Source organism: Podarcis raffonei, chromosome 1, assembly GCF_027172205.1.
Source record: "Podarcis raffonei isolate rPodRaf1 chromosome 1, rPodRaf1.pri, whole genome shotgun sequence".
NCBI lineage: Eukaryota > Metazoa > Chordata > Lepidosauria > Squamata > Lacertidae > Podarcis > Podarcis raffonei.
In genome coordinates this window covers 86269332-86284119 of record NC_070602.1, presented here as the reverse complement: position 1 = coordinate 86284119, position 14788 = coordinate 86269332, and the positions used below count along the sequence as shown (strand labels likewise).

Genomic DNA, 14788 nt, shown 5'->3' with positions numbered 1-14788 from the left:
GGTGAGAAATACTAAATAGTGAATAGTTTTAAGAGGCCATTTTACATTAATCTGCTCCTTGGAGTTTGTTGTCGGAACAGCGCAGTTATTGTTGCAGAAACCATGCAGGTAGTACTGCAATGATTCATTGCAGATCCACTTGTATTAAGTGCTCAATAACCTGCTTCCCCCTATGCCTTTCTGCATTAGTCAGCTACTTTTAAAGAAATATTTCTAAAAATCAAGTTACTATTTCAAGCACACTGGGTTCATCTGTTCTACCCTGAACTGAGTAGTACTGAAATAAGTATCCCAGCTGAGAACGCTTGATGCTGGTGAGCTATGCTGTTGGACGTCAGTATATTTTCCTTTGTTGTATAAGACTTTTGCCTGTTAGAGTGTGAGGTGGTTTAGGGCTTCTGGATAACTGCTTGGAACATCAAGAGTGACTAGAACAAGGGTTAGGGCTTTAAAAAGCATAGGGTGAGTGAAAGACAGGGAGGTGCTGAAGAGAGCACATAGGAAGACACGTCAAAGCTCACAACACTTTTCTCTGTTTATTTCCTAGTTGTTGAAGAGAGTGTATGGAAACTACTTGGTAACTCCAGAGTCTGGTAAGCCTCTGCATAATATGTGCCCTGATAACTTGTTCAGTTTACTGCTCCAGTATAATTACTCCCTGCTTTTCAGAAAAGGAATTGCTTTCCACCTTTTCAAGCCAGCTCTCAGTTGTGATCTCCTTGTCACAGTGCTATTTTTAAAAAGCACCGCCTTCTCCCTTCAGTGTTCCACATGGAAGGCTGAGAACATCAGAGCTTTATTTCTTAGCAGCGCAAGCTATGATTCTGGATCCACCCCCAAGCAAGCCCCCGCTCCTCTAGTTAGGGATTCTTTGTTCTGTGTAAAAAGACTGACAGGCATTCAGAAGCAGTGGAAAACCATGGTTACCTGTGGCAGTACTGCTTCCCACTCATTTGTTACAAAACACAGGGGTTGGATCTACTTTCCCAACTCCAAAAGAAGGCAGAGAAATGTTTTCCTTTGGTGGGAGTGGGGTGGGGGGGGGAGACACATTAAATTAAATGTATCAAACACTTACTTTGAATGTCCTTCCCTTGGCAAGTTGGGTTGAAATAATTGTTGAATGTATGATTCAGCAGTACATTGCTTTCTCCAGAAAGTGATCCATTCAAGACTGACCAGGAGGGGAAAGTTGTGATCACAATGTCATTTTCCTGTTCTAGGTTACAATGTCTCTTTGCTGTATGACTTGGAGAACCTTCCTGCTGCCAAAGACTCCATTGTGCACCAAGCAGGCATGCTGAAGCGCAACTGCTTTGCCTCAGTCTTTGAGAAATATTTCAAGTTCCAGGAGGAAGGAAAGGATGGAGAGAGGAGAGCAGTCATCCATTACCGAGATGATGAAACTATGTAAGAAATAACTGGCCTTCCGTCTCCCGCATTTTGAAATTGGTTGCCAAACTGTGAGGTTTAGAGATGTTCAAAGGATTCTGTATTTAGTTGCGCATTGTTCTTTGTCAACCGAAAGCTCCTTTAGAGTGGTCAGTAGCAAAACTTGACCGCATGTTCTGAGGTGTAGCTGCTGACCCTCAGTTGGGCTGAAGCTCTTAATTTGCAAATACACAGCTCAAGTAAATGTATACAAGTACCCCATATACGTTGGAGGGGTCAGACAAAAGGGTGTGCCATAATCCTTGGAGATAAAAGACATTGCTGAATTGAGCGCTTGGCTACTTGGTTGTGTTCCCCCCACCCCAGTTCTATGCAGTTCACTGTTCTCTGTGCTGTTGAGACTGAGCTGGTAATACAATAGGATAAAGGGACCTTCAGCCATTACCATAAAGGGGAGCGGGGCATTGAGAGGATAGATTGTGGTGATAATTGCTTTCTGAAGTAGTGGCCTGTGGGGAGGGGCATCATTTTGGCTGCATTTAAGGCAGCAAAATGTTCTGGGCCAGCATTCTATGCTGGCTTGTGGGGCAGGGGCAGTCACTATTGACAACCTGGCCAGTGACTTACCGTGTGGAGATTGTGGGAGGCAACTTAAAGCACCCTCCGATTTGTGGTTATCTCACATGCACGGTCCCTTTGGTACAGGGAAAGATGTTGCGCATTTCATGCCTTAAAGGTCTTCCGATCTTTGTTCCCTGCATTTGAGTAGGTGGCAGGAGAGAGCAGGGAGAAGGCGGCACTGTACTTTGGTCACTGTTTTTTAAATAAGCTCCACAAGGAGCTCCTGATAGCTGAATAATATGAAGTGCAGAATAGTGAAAGTGTTTCACCCTTGTAGGGTTTTTTTAAAAATCCCTGTGGGTTTTTCACATTGAAGATCTGGAACGCCTAAGAAGCCTCCTTCTTTTCACCTCCTTCCTAGGTATGTTGAATCAAAGAAGGACCGTGTCACAGTAGTTTTCAGCACGGTATTTAAAGATGACGACGACGTAGTGATTGGAAAGGTGTTTATGCAGGTATGCCAGTTCAAGTTCTGTCAAGTTCTAGTGGTGTATGACTTACACATTTATGCCAGGAGTGCCATTGTGCTGCTAACTTTGAAGCGAGTTCCTTACCCTGGTAAGATTGATTGACTGACATTGGTGGTGCCTTTAGGAACCTGCTTGTAAGGATATTATGCTAGGCTCCTAAACTCAGTAGGGGTTGTGCAAAGAATCCTGCCCACAAGTTTGTGGTATAAAGGAATGTAGAGTGGGAGTATGGAATGATGCTATAGCAATCACCTTGCCACCTGTAACATTGTATCACCTAATCTAATTCCAGAACCCACCTCTTTCTAATCTATGATGAATCACCTCAATGCTCTAGGGCAGGCATAGGCAAACTCGGCCCTCCATATGTTCTGAGACTACACTTCCCGTCTTCCCTGACCACTGGTCCTGTTAGCTAGGGATGATGGTAGTTGTAGTCCCAAAACATCTGGAGGGCCGAGTTTGCCTATGCCTGCTCTAGGCATTCTATGATTAAAAGGTAAAATGGTCCTACTGCACAAGCTTACAGTATACTAAAGTCTAGGTGCAAAAAGGGGGATATAGGAAGGAGACAAGGAAAGCCAAAGAAGCAAGTCCTGAGGTGCCACTTGGTAATAGAAGAAGGAAGTGAGTGTGTTGAGTGTAAAAGGGGGCCCTGGCAGGGCTTAGAGGAACATTAGACATAACTGACAAAATAAAAAAGCCTTCCATTTTGTAAGAGTTTGTGGCTCAGGCCCAGCATTTGTTTCCTCAGTATCGTTGGTTTCTATTTTAGAATATAGGAAGTAAAAATAGATGAAATTGCTCCTGCACAGGTGCAGTGTCCTTCTTTACCAGGTGCCCTGCACACTACTAAATAGGAGGAAGGGATTCCAGATGAAGGAATGGTTCTAAAAGACCTGAACCTCAGTATCGCTCTTCTAGAAATTAAGCACTGACTTAAAATATTGGTGTCAGTAGCTCAAAGGGAATACAGTAGAATAGAACATGGTGAAAGCAGAGGAGAAAAGTCCATACATAGGAGCAAGAGCATGGAGCTGTTTACTTAGTGTGAGAAATTTGAAGTAGAGGAGGAAATCAGCAGAGAAAAAGAGGAACAACATCCAAATTATGTCAAGAAAATGTAGACTACAAATTGCATTTAAAACTAAGTGTAGTGGCTTAAAAATGAAAGTAAAGAGTCAAACAAAAGTAATCATAGGTCATGCAAGAAATGCTAAGAAAATGAGCTTTAAAATTAGAAATATTAATTCTACATATACTATGCTCTCTGAAGCATATGTTAAAACGCCTATTCCTCAAAGTAATGGGAGTTTTCATTGAGATGATTTGTACGTCACACTGTCATCATTTGATTTAAAACATAGCTTAATTTTGGATACATTCAGCACTGTGCCTCTTTCGACTACATAGTATCAAAGTATCAGTAGCATATCTTGAAACTTAATGGACCCAGATTCAGGTGCAACAAGATGTTTTTCAAGCATTTGAAGCAGTGCAAATGTGTGTGCTGCACCTCCTAGTTGATATCCAGTTTATTCATCCCAGATAAGGTAGTGTGTACTGTTAATATTTTATTTATGTTAGCTGTGACGAGTCAGATTCAGCTGCTCCAAATACCCTGTCTTTAGTCAAGCATTTCTTGAAGCAATTATGTGTGCTGATAAAATGACTGGATCTTGGCAGTGAATAATACAGTTGTAAAGCACCTTGGTCAAGAGAAGGAGTAACCCTTTGTGGTGATAGCTCTCAGCTACTCTCTCATGACCTAGTCTTAGATCATGCTTCAAGTGCACTGCCAGTCTCCTGTGTCTTTGTATTCTTGATGAAGCTGCTAGCAAAGGATGTTAAGGCTTCTAACCTAAAGTGCCTCGGGTTTCTGACACTAAAATTAATCTTAATACCAGTGTGATGAAAACACACATATACCATTTTGAAGGATAGTTGTTGAAGTGACCTTACCAAGCAGTTTTGATTCTAGGCTGAGATATGATAGAAGCTCAGAAGTTATACCAGTTGGGGAGAGGGACTTAATAAATATTTTGGCATATGCATTCCCCAGAATGGAAAACAATTAACCTAGGCTCAGAAAGGGGATGCCTGCTGTTTTTAGTATCTGATTCATATTAACATTCTCTCTCTCTCTCTCTCTCTCTGCATAATTTTTTATTAATTTTCCAACACAATTATACAATTTTATCCAAATTTTAACAAATTATCTCTTTTTGGACTTCCTTCAGCTTCTCTGGCAATCATCCATCTTTATCTCTTCAGTACACATTCCCTTCATTTGTATTGCCATTTATCTTCCCTCCCCCTTCTATTTCTTTTTAACAATACATCTCAACTTTTACAGTGCTTCTTGAAACCCCACTAGCGTTGTTTGCACATCACATACACTTTTCAGATATTCTACAAACTTTCCCCAGTCTTCGATGAACTTTTGGTCTCGCACGTATCTAATTTTCCCAGTTAGTTTATCCAGTTCCGCATAGTCTGTCAGTTTCATTCTCCATTCTTCTATCGTCGGTATTTCCTCTTGTTTCCATTTCTGGGCCAACAAGATTCTTGCTGCTGTAACTGCATACTGAAAAAGTTTACAATCCTTTCTTCTTATTTCCTTTCCTGTAATCCCTAAAAGAAAAGCTTCTGGTTTCTTTACAAAAGTATATTTTAACATCTTTTTCAATTCATTATATATCGCTTCCCGGAAACTTCACTTTCTTACATTCCCACCACATATGATAAAATGTTCCTTCTTTTTCTTTACATTTCCAACACTTATTACATGTCTTATACATTTTTGCTAATTTTACCGGTGTGATGTACCATCTATAAAACATTTTCATGACATTCTCCTTCAACGCCGTACATGCAGTAAATTTTAAATTTTATTTCCACAGTTTTTCCCAATCATCAAATTGAATATTACCGTATTTTTTGCTCTATAGGACGCACTTTTTCCCCTTCAAAAATGAAGGGGAAATGTGTGTGCGTCCTATGGAGCGAAGACGCCATAGCCCCGCGACCCTCTCCCGCTGGAGAGGTGACGCGCGGCTATGGCAGGAGCCTCCATAGCCGCGCGTCGCCTCTCCAGCCGGGAGAGCGCGCGCGGGGCTAAGGCAGCCCCCCGCGACCCTCTCACGGCTGGAGAGGCGACGCGCGGCTATGGCAGGAGCCTCTCCGCTGGTGGTGGGTCGAAAGGAACCTGAAGCCTGGAGGTGTACACCGACCCCTCTCGCTCTCCAGGCTTCCAAGGTAGCCGTCTGAACGCACCTTAAACGGCACCTTGTTTTAGAGCGGGAAAACAAGAGGGGGAAAATTCTCCCCCTCTCTGCGCAGCGCCTCCTGCCACTTCGCTGAAGGGGCGCTGGGCAGAGAGCGGAATAATTTTTTTCCCTTGTTCTCCCCCCTCTAAAACAAGGTGCGTCCTATTGTCCGGTGCGTCCTATGGTGCGAAAAATACGGTATACCCAAAATCTTTGGCCCATTGTATCATTACCGATTTAACCTCTTCATCTTTCGTATACCATTCCAACAATATCTTATACATTTTTGACAAAATTTTACATTCATTATTTATTATATCTGTTTGAAACTTTGAATCTTTTTCTACATAACCACTTTCTTTTATATCTTTTTTAAACATTTCATTAACCTGGAAATAATGCAACCAATCATATACATGTTCTTTAACTTGTTCATATGATTTTAGTTTCCATTTTCCTCCTTCTTTAATTACCATTTCACCATATGTAATCCATTTACCTCTCATGTTAATTTTCTTTACACTCATAACCTCCAACGGAGATAGCCAGTGTGGAACTCTTGGTTCCAATAGATTTTTATACCTGTCCCATATTTCTATTAATGAACTCCGGAAGATGTGGTTCCCAAAACCTTTGTGAATTTTCTTCTTCTCACACCTTAAATATGCGTGCCATCCAAATCTGTTACAATCAAAGCCTTCCAGATCTAATAACTCCTTATTTTCTAATTTTATCCATTCCTTTAACCAACATAGGCATGCTGCTTCATAATATAATTTCAAATCTGGTAGGGCGAAGCCTCCTCTTTCTTTCGCATCCGTTAATAACTTATATTATGTAAAAACAAACCAGTTTTACTGTTTGTGTACTTAGAGAGAATGGATCAGTTAGCAATTTTCTATCAGGCTAACTGGAACAATGATCAATCATTCTATAGAGAAATAATATACCAAAACATAAGGGGAATTATTGATTGGCATTCCTTATAGAATGTTTAAATTCTTCTAGATATTTCGCATGAGACTAATTAGTCTAACATCATTCATTATTATTTAGAGTTGCCTAGTTCCTTAGAAATTCATTCTGTAATATGTTCACAAATATTCTTCATTAGTTGTTTTTCAATAATCAAGTTTATAATTCATCACTGCACATTCAGGCTGTCCAGTAAGTTTATTTATCAAGTCTAAAGATGATACAAATCTGTGTTTATTCTCTTAAGTGGATCCCTATTATGTTATCGAAAAGTAAAATTGTAATACATTAGTTAAGTAAATCACTAATCTATATTTAATAAAGTTTTCCCTCTGAACCACCCCCAATCCAGCATCAGTTATCAGTATGCAAGTCCAAATACAGTAAAAACTGTGATATCATAAATAAGCCAGAAGTCAACTAATAACTGAAGTCTTTTTCAAACGTAATTTCAAGGTCATCAAGTACGTATACAGTAAGATCTTCTTTGAATAGTTTTTTTAATGTCCAGAAAGTCTATGGGTGTCTATGTCCAAATAAAGTTCTGTTCCCAGTAAACTTATCCGTGTCCACAATTAGATTCACACACACATATATAGCATGTAAGTTTGTCTTTAAAGTTTGTCTCGAAATTTGGAATTAGTTAAGGTGTAATTTAAAGTCGTGATGCTTTCAGCCCCACTCACCTCACAGAGTGTTTGTTGTGGGGGAGGAAGGGAAAGGAGATTGTTAAGCCGCTTTGAGACTCCTGAAGGGGAGTGAAAGGCGGGATATCAAATCCAAACTCTTCTTCTTCTTCTTCTTCTTCTTATATTTTATTCTTGGCTTCTTACCCTGCCAGATATACCTTGAAATCACTCTTTGCCACTCTTTGAAAATCCCTACCCCCTTTATAATGGGGATAGTCTGAAATAGAAATAACATCTTTGGGAGCACGCTCATCTTTATCGTAGAAATTCTACCCCAAAAAGACAGTTTCATTCCACCCCACACCTCCAGATCATTCCTTATTCCCTTCCAAACCGGTATATAGTTATTCTGAAACAGGTCAATATTTTTAGGAGTTAACCAGATTCCCAGGTATTTTACCTTTTTCACCACCTCTATCTCTGTTTGTTGTTGCCTTATTTCTGTCATACTTTGATCCATATTTTTAGTAATTATTTCACTTTTTTCTTATTCAATCTAAATCCGGCCACATTTCCAAATTGTTCAATCTCCTCCAATACTTCTTTTACACTTTCCATTGGTTCTTCAATCGTTATTACCAGATCATCAGCAAAGGCTTTAACTTTATATTCATTCTGACCTACTGTCACCCCTTTTATTGATTCATTTTGTCTAATCGCACTTAAAAAGACCCATATTAACATTATCTCTCATCCTGTCTTGTCCTAGGAGTTTAAGGAGGGTCGTCGTGCCAGCCACACAGCCCCCCAAGTGCTCTTCAGCCACAGGGAGCCCCCTTTGGAGCTAAAAGATACAGATGCAGCTGTAGGAGATAATATTGGATACATTACCTTCGGTAAGTGGGTGCTGCTCTCATCTAGGTGACCAGCCAAGTTGAAAGCTATTTTCCCATTGCAATCCTGCTTAGTATCTCTTTTAAGAGTTATTTCACTTATGCATAGCTTCCTATGATGCACCTCAAAGCAATTTCACAATAAAGGCATCAATAAAACAATTTCATATATAAAAATAATTCCAAATCTAGTACAGATAACCAGTTGGGATAAAAATCTCTACTTTGGCTCATTGAAAAAGAAAGGTCTTCTTTCAAGTACAATAAGATAGTGCCTGCCTGATGTGCAACGGGAGGGAGTTATAAAGGGCCGACGCCATCACTCTGTAGGCCAGTCACATGGAATGGATCTACTGATAAGATGATATCTGCCAGACACCCTCTCATGTGCAGTGCTCTGTAGGGTATATAAATGGTGAGACAATCTTATAGGTATCCTGGTCCCAAATTGTGTAGGGCCTTATACACCAGTACTAGCACCTTGAACTTAGCCAGTGGCTGATTAACAACCAGTGCAGCTTGTACAGTGTAAAAGCCTTGCTTGCGTAGCTCAGAAGCCAGCGGAGCATTGGAAGTGGCTTTTCATTTAGAGCTGTGGTGGTGACATGCAGTCTCTAGCATGCTTGATTTGGGGAGTGCCAAAGAAATAGCTTGGGTATCCCTAATTCTGTAGTGCAGTTGACAAATCCAGAGCTCCATCTAGTCCTGTTTTACTGGGTGAGGAATAGTTCGTTTCCTAGTACCAAGTTTTATAAACAGAATCACTGGAAAGTAGCACGCGCGCCCCCAGTCTCCATGGTTGTATTTCAGTTAGACAAGGTCTGCCCACTTGACTGCTCCTTGTCACTTTTGGCTTATAACATCTGGTGCACCATGGTTGGAGGCAGTAATGCTTCTGAATACCAGTTGTTGGGAATTGCAGGTGGGTAGAGTGCTGCTGTGCTCTTGTCCTGCTTGCAGGCTTCCCACAGGCGTCTGTTTCGCCACTGTGAGAACAGGATGTTGGACCAGATGGCCATTGGCCTGATCCATCAGACTCTTCTCATATTCTGCACTACTGTCAACAAGACAGTGGTCTTCATCCTTGGAACAGTTAACGAAAACTTTTCCCACAGAAGCCTCTGGATGTCTAAGAAACTTGTCACTGGCAGGACTTTGCTTTGGAATATTAATGTATCTTGTCATCTCCTGAACATTTATTCGCTATGACAAAGGGGATAAGAAACTCAGTCTTGGCAGTTGCCTTCTCCCAGGTGCTCTCTTACTTTAGCAAATTGTGTTAAGGAGGAGAAACTGCCAATAATTGTTTGTGATGAATCTTAGAAATAGAGAAGGCAACTGTAGAGTCTGTTAATTGAGAGGCATTTCAACACATTTGGATACAGATAAAATAAGTACTAAATATCATATCTGCAAATAGTTCCTTGTGAATAATATTTTCTGGCTCTGGATCAGTGAGAACTATATTTTGTCCCTAAATAGTGAAAGGCTGCATAATGCCTCTTCTTTATTCACACACTAAAGAGCCTGTGAGGGTGCAAAGCTCATTGTTTGGTTTATCTAGCTGCCTGGGAGGAATAAAGTCGTGATCACTGAAAGCTGTACAAGAAGCGCTCAGGGAAGGACCATTAGGAAAGATTCAGATGAGCAAGTTTGTCACTGATGCCAGCATTTTGTGGGACTGAGTGGCATAGCTAAGCCTGATCAAATACTAGGTTGAGTTCCTGAGTTGGAGTTGTGGAGAGATGTTGATTCCAAAGACGATGCCCTAAAGGCATCCCATTAAGACAAGCTTAATCCTGGTGTGCAGCATGGATAAGGACTTCATTATAGCCCTTCCGTGCAAAAGCTGCACATTCATAACTGTACATGCTGTTGGCCTTTTGAATGTATCTCTGGCCCGGGACTAGTGAGTTCCCTCATAGCTTTGTTAGTGCTTGGTAGAGAGTAACTATTTTCTGTTGCCTTCTCCTTTGCAGTGCTGTTCCCCCGCCACACCAGTGCTGCTGCCAGGGACAACACCATCAATTTGATTCACACATTCCGGGACTACCTGCACTATCACATCAAATGCTCCAAGGTACAGGAAGAGTGTTATTATAGAATCTTTTTTTCTGAAGAAGCTATGCAAAACTTCTCTTTCATATGCCTAAAATGATTCCTGACTTTCATCTTCTCCATTCTGGCATGTAGATCCTTTAGAGTGCTTAGATGAAATTTGAAATTCAAAGTACTAAGATAGATCTGCTTAGCTGCCTTTTGTATTTTGACCTATGTGCAGGCTTACATTCACACGCGCATGAGAGCAAAAACATCAGATTTCCTCAAAGTGCTGAATCGTGCCCGGCCAGATGCAGAAAAGAAGGAAATGAAAACAATCACGTGAGTATCAGAGGAACAGTTTCTTCCTTCTGCTTGTGTCTTTCTTGTTTTATTGTTGCTATAGCTCACACCTGAGGAGGAACAAAAGACTACCTTGTATTGCTGTTTAAATAATGGCAATACACAGATTGATTTGATAGTACTTTGTGTAATATCCTGGCTTGTTGAGAAGTCCCTATAGTTTCCTGCTTTGAGTAATAGCAAGTCTTTAACTGCAGCTTCTTGAACTTTTTTTCACCCATCATGCAAAGGGGCTGTGTGGAAGTGCAGGAAGCTCATCATATTTTGGCTATTAAGCAGAGATGTGATCAGATATAATCAATGTCTCAAAAGTTGAGGCCTGACAATAAAGATTAATTAATCCAGCCATATTATCTGATAAAGTTTTCTGCAAATCCTTGTGAGCAGTTCCATGCGAAAGGCAAGGCATTGCCCTAATTCACACCATGCAGCAGACAGGAATGGGATGGAGGCAAACTAAAAAAAATAGTTTCAAAACTCGGGTCTATATAGTGGAGAAAAAAGTGGCCATGATGCTAAGGGGGGGAATCAGTGGCTAATGTTGAATGAGAAGGATGAGGAATGTTAGAAGCAAACTCATTATCATCACTTGCTTGGAATGCAACCTCTTTGGCAAGTACATTAGCAAGAGATAGATCCCAGCTGCCACTGATTGGTTCTGTCGGAAGGTTAGCTACTGCATCCTTGGGCTCAAAAATGGAAGTGTAGGCTAGAAGCTGCATCTGTAATTTGTTTTTGTTCTTAATATTCTCTCTCCTTGGTTTGCTGTAACCAGGCATGAAGAACTGTGTGGTTAACATGAGGAACTGAAATCAGCAATTCAGCTTTGCAATGCTGGTTCTATGGAGGCAGTGATTTTTATTTTTTTAACTTTCAACACTTTGAAGGGCTTTCAGTTCAGGGTAGTTAGTACTTCTCTAGTATAAACCTGAGATGAGTTTTGTACTCTACAGGACTAAAGAGCTGCATAGGGCAAGTCAGAATATCACTGGTATTTAATGAGTGGGGTGCTTTCTTTTCCCTGGACAAGAGAATGGAAACTAATCCACTGTATACTGCTATTTTATTGACAGGGTGGGGTGAGATAAGTAAGCAAGATAAGCTGGGAATAAACTTGCTGGTCACACTGGTTGTGGAGGGTATATATATTGCTCTTAAGAGCCCTTCTAGCATAGCATACCTGATCTATTTGGAGGGGAATACGTATGAATTGATGTCGATGCCCCTGGCACTTCAGGGATCAGATTACAAATTCATTCCTTGTTGGTGCTTATATTCTACTTTTCTAAGACCCTCTTTGCCAAGTCTTTTATTGGTAATTCCTTTTACCAAGTAATGACGTCCAGGGGGGCCAGCGGTGTAGTTGTGGATAAAATGGGAGATTATGGATAGGACTAGTGAAGAAGCTGACAGGTTAGCTCAGCACTTTTTTCAGCTTGTGAGACAAGGGAGGCAAGCAAGTTTGTGAGAAGATTGAATGACTGTGATGGGCCATATAGCAGGATGCTGCTAACCTTGCAAGATGTTTCTTCTCTGACCTGGGGCAAATTGCTAATCTTACAGCCAGTTTTCAGTCTGATTTTCTTAGTGTGCTGAGGCACCATAGTGTGGGGGTTGGGCAGAGCTGGTAAAATTAAGATAATAAGCTTGAATTTAGGCCTCCTGGGGGGGGTGGATTAAACCAAACAGGCTCCTGCGGTCAACCCCAAAGGCTAGAATAATGCACAGCTGTGATTAAGAATGTTAAAGGATGACTCATGCCGTACCCGGAATCAGAGCACATAACATCTCTTTAAAGAGGTATCTGATTTCCTTCTTAGTAGCTCCGGTTCTGTGTTGCACAGCCTTTGGCTTTTGTATGAAAATTTATTTATCTTTAAAGGAGCAGAGATAGCTGCTTTCTGTGCTGATGGGAGGTTGTGACCCCTTAGGAACAAACTGGTGCTTGCAGCTGTTCAACATCCCCTTTCTTTACTTTCTGTGCTTCATCTATCTTACTGCATGATATAGCACCTGGCTATTTCATTTAAATATATATATATTTCTCACTTTATAAATATTAAGGTAAAGGTAAAGGGACCCCTGACCATTAGGTCCAGTCGTGACCGACTCTGGGGTTGCGGTGCTCATCTCGCTTTATTGGCTGAGGGAGCCGGCGTACAGGTCATGTGGCCAGCATGACTAAGCTGCTTCTGGCGAACCAGAGCAGCGCACGGAAACGCCGTTTACCTTCCCACCGGAGCGGTACCTATTTATCTACTTGCACTTTGACGTGCTTTCGAACTGCTAGGTTGGCAGGAGCAGGGACCGAGCAATGGGAGCTCACCCCGTGGCAGGGATTCGAACTGCCGACCTTCTGATCGGCAAGTCCTAGGCTCTGTGGTTTAACCCACAGTGCCACCTGCGTCCTTTATAAATATTATGACAGCAATAAATTTACACATCCAATTTAAAGCACTGAATATTAATATCAACCCCCCCCCCCCGCGGTTACATATTTTATATCTATTGCCACTGCATTTCCAGTTCAGATCTATTTTACTCTTCATTCATTATATTCTATTTAGTTTATTTTCACTGCACGTTGTTGTGTCAATCCTGCTAATGATTTAAGCTGTTTACAATAATTTTTCAAATAGTCTTTATTAAATTGTCTCTCTTCTTGATTTATTAATCTTCTGGTAAGTTTCACCATTTCTTCATACTCCAGCAATTTTTGTTGTCAATCTTCTTTCTTTGGGACTGTTTCTTCTTTCCACTCACCCTGTTAGGATCTGACAAAAGTCCTGAGAGGCTTTCTTCACAAATCAACAAATTTTAATATTCAACTTAAACTGCTGCGGGTAGGGCATGGAGTGTAATCCCTGATTTCCAGGACTGCCCTTTGACTTTTTCTGAGTTCATACTCTGCAGCAGGGATAGGGATCCTCTGGGCCTTGACCCTAGTCCAGACCTCCAGGTTTCCCAATCTAGCTCCCCACCCCTGCAGCTCTGTTGCTCTGCATAGGTCAGCTGAGGAGTGAAAAGGCCCCAGTGTTCATCCCTAATGCGGCCCACTGAGTGAGGCGCTTGAAAGGAGAGAGAAGACAGTCTTTGTGTGTGCTTAGAGATATAGTTGGTTGTGTGCTAAGGGTGTATGATTATTGTGTGTCTGTGCAGAAGCAAGAACCTGATAGTTTCCCAGTTGCTGCTTTGGTGGATGTTAAACAGACAAACAATGAAACAGCATGTGTGGTATCAGCTTCTGAATCCAAGACCAATTCTGTGTAGTAGGAGGAGATCCTTTCAGTGCATTCTTTGTAGCCCCCTTTCCCTTGATCTGTGAGTTTATAGAGTTTAGCAAGCGCTGGATTTTTTTCTGGATAATGTGGTATACCCAGGAATCTGCAAGCAGGAAAAACTCAGTTGTGGTGAATTCATCCACAAAATCAGTCTTGCATTCTTCATTCTGAAGCTTGGGATTAGAATTGTTGTCATTAGTGGTGCAGGACAATGAGCAATGAGACACCTGGGTCACTTGTATGGGAAAAGTAGTAGGTATCTATGCTATGAAGTCAGGAAGGAGTGTAATGATGTAGTGACAATGTAATGGAGTCAACCTGATCTTTGCCCTCTGATTTTCTGCCAGGGGGAAGACCTTTTCATCCCGTTAACGCCTGAGGCGAGGTGAAGTCAGACAACTGTGGCAGAAGGCTGGAGCACTTGCTACCTGATAATCGTAGCTTTTTAACATTGCACCTCTCTGGGCTCTTAAGGAAATAAATCCAATCGGGTTATGTTTTCTACACAAGTTTGGGAATTGATCTGCGGAATCGAGCTGTGCTTGCAAGGACTTAATAGTTCAAACAGAAAAACAAACCTTAATTCCATTTTGATCAACTTTTCTTTCTTTCTTTCTTTTCCCCCCTCCCCTTTTTCAAGCTGTTTTGCTTTGCAATATGTTTACCGGTAATGAGTTGCAGTATTTCTTATGAGAATAATGCAATATTAACTTGTTTTTCTTCTGAGTATTTTGAGTTCACAACTCCTGTATCTGAAGAAATATTGTTGGGGTTCATTAATAAAGGAGATCTTTCTATCTTACCAATCATGGTTTGTGAGTATTCATTTTTAGATGTGCATTATTAATTTATTCT

The 14788-nt window shown here is 41.1% G+C and overlaps 1 protein-coding gene across 1 annotated transcript in view; it reads left to right on the top strand.

Moving 5' to 3' along the window:
• The window catches only part of ARPC2 (actin related protein 2/3 complex subunit 2), a 30614-nt gene extending 15879 nt beyond the window's left edge, over positions 1 to 14735 (top strand). Inside the window, exons 4-10 of the mRNA XM_053402362.1 lie at positions 548 to 593; positions 1224 to 1410; positions 2375 to 2468; positions 8126 to 8252; positions 10229 to 10329; positions 10531 to 10631; positions 14281 to 14735. Of these exons, the coding sequence (XP_053258337.1) occupies positions 548 to 593; positions 1224 to 1410; positions 2375 to 2468; positions 8126 to 8252; positions 10229 to 10329; positions 10531 to 10631; positions 14281 to 14305 (681 nt within the window). The 3' untranslated portion in view covers positions 14306 to 14735. The remainder of the gene's footprint in view (positions 1 to 547; positions 594 to 1223; positions 1411 to 2374; positions 2469 to 8125; positions 8253 to 10228; positions 10330 to 10530; positions 10632 to 14280) is intronic.
• The last annotated feature ends 53 nt before the right edge of the window (positions 14736 to 14788 follow it).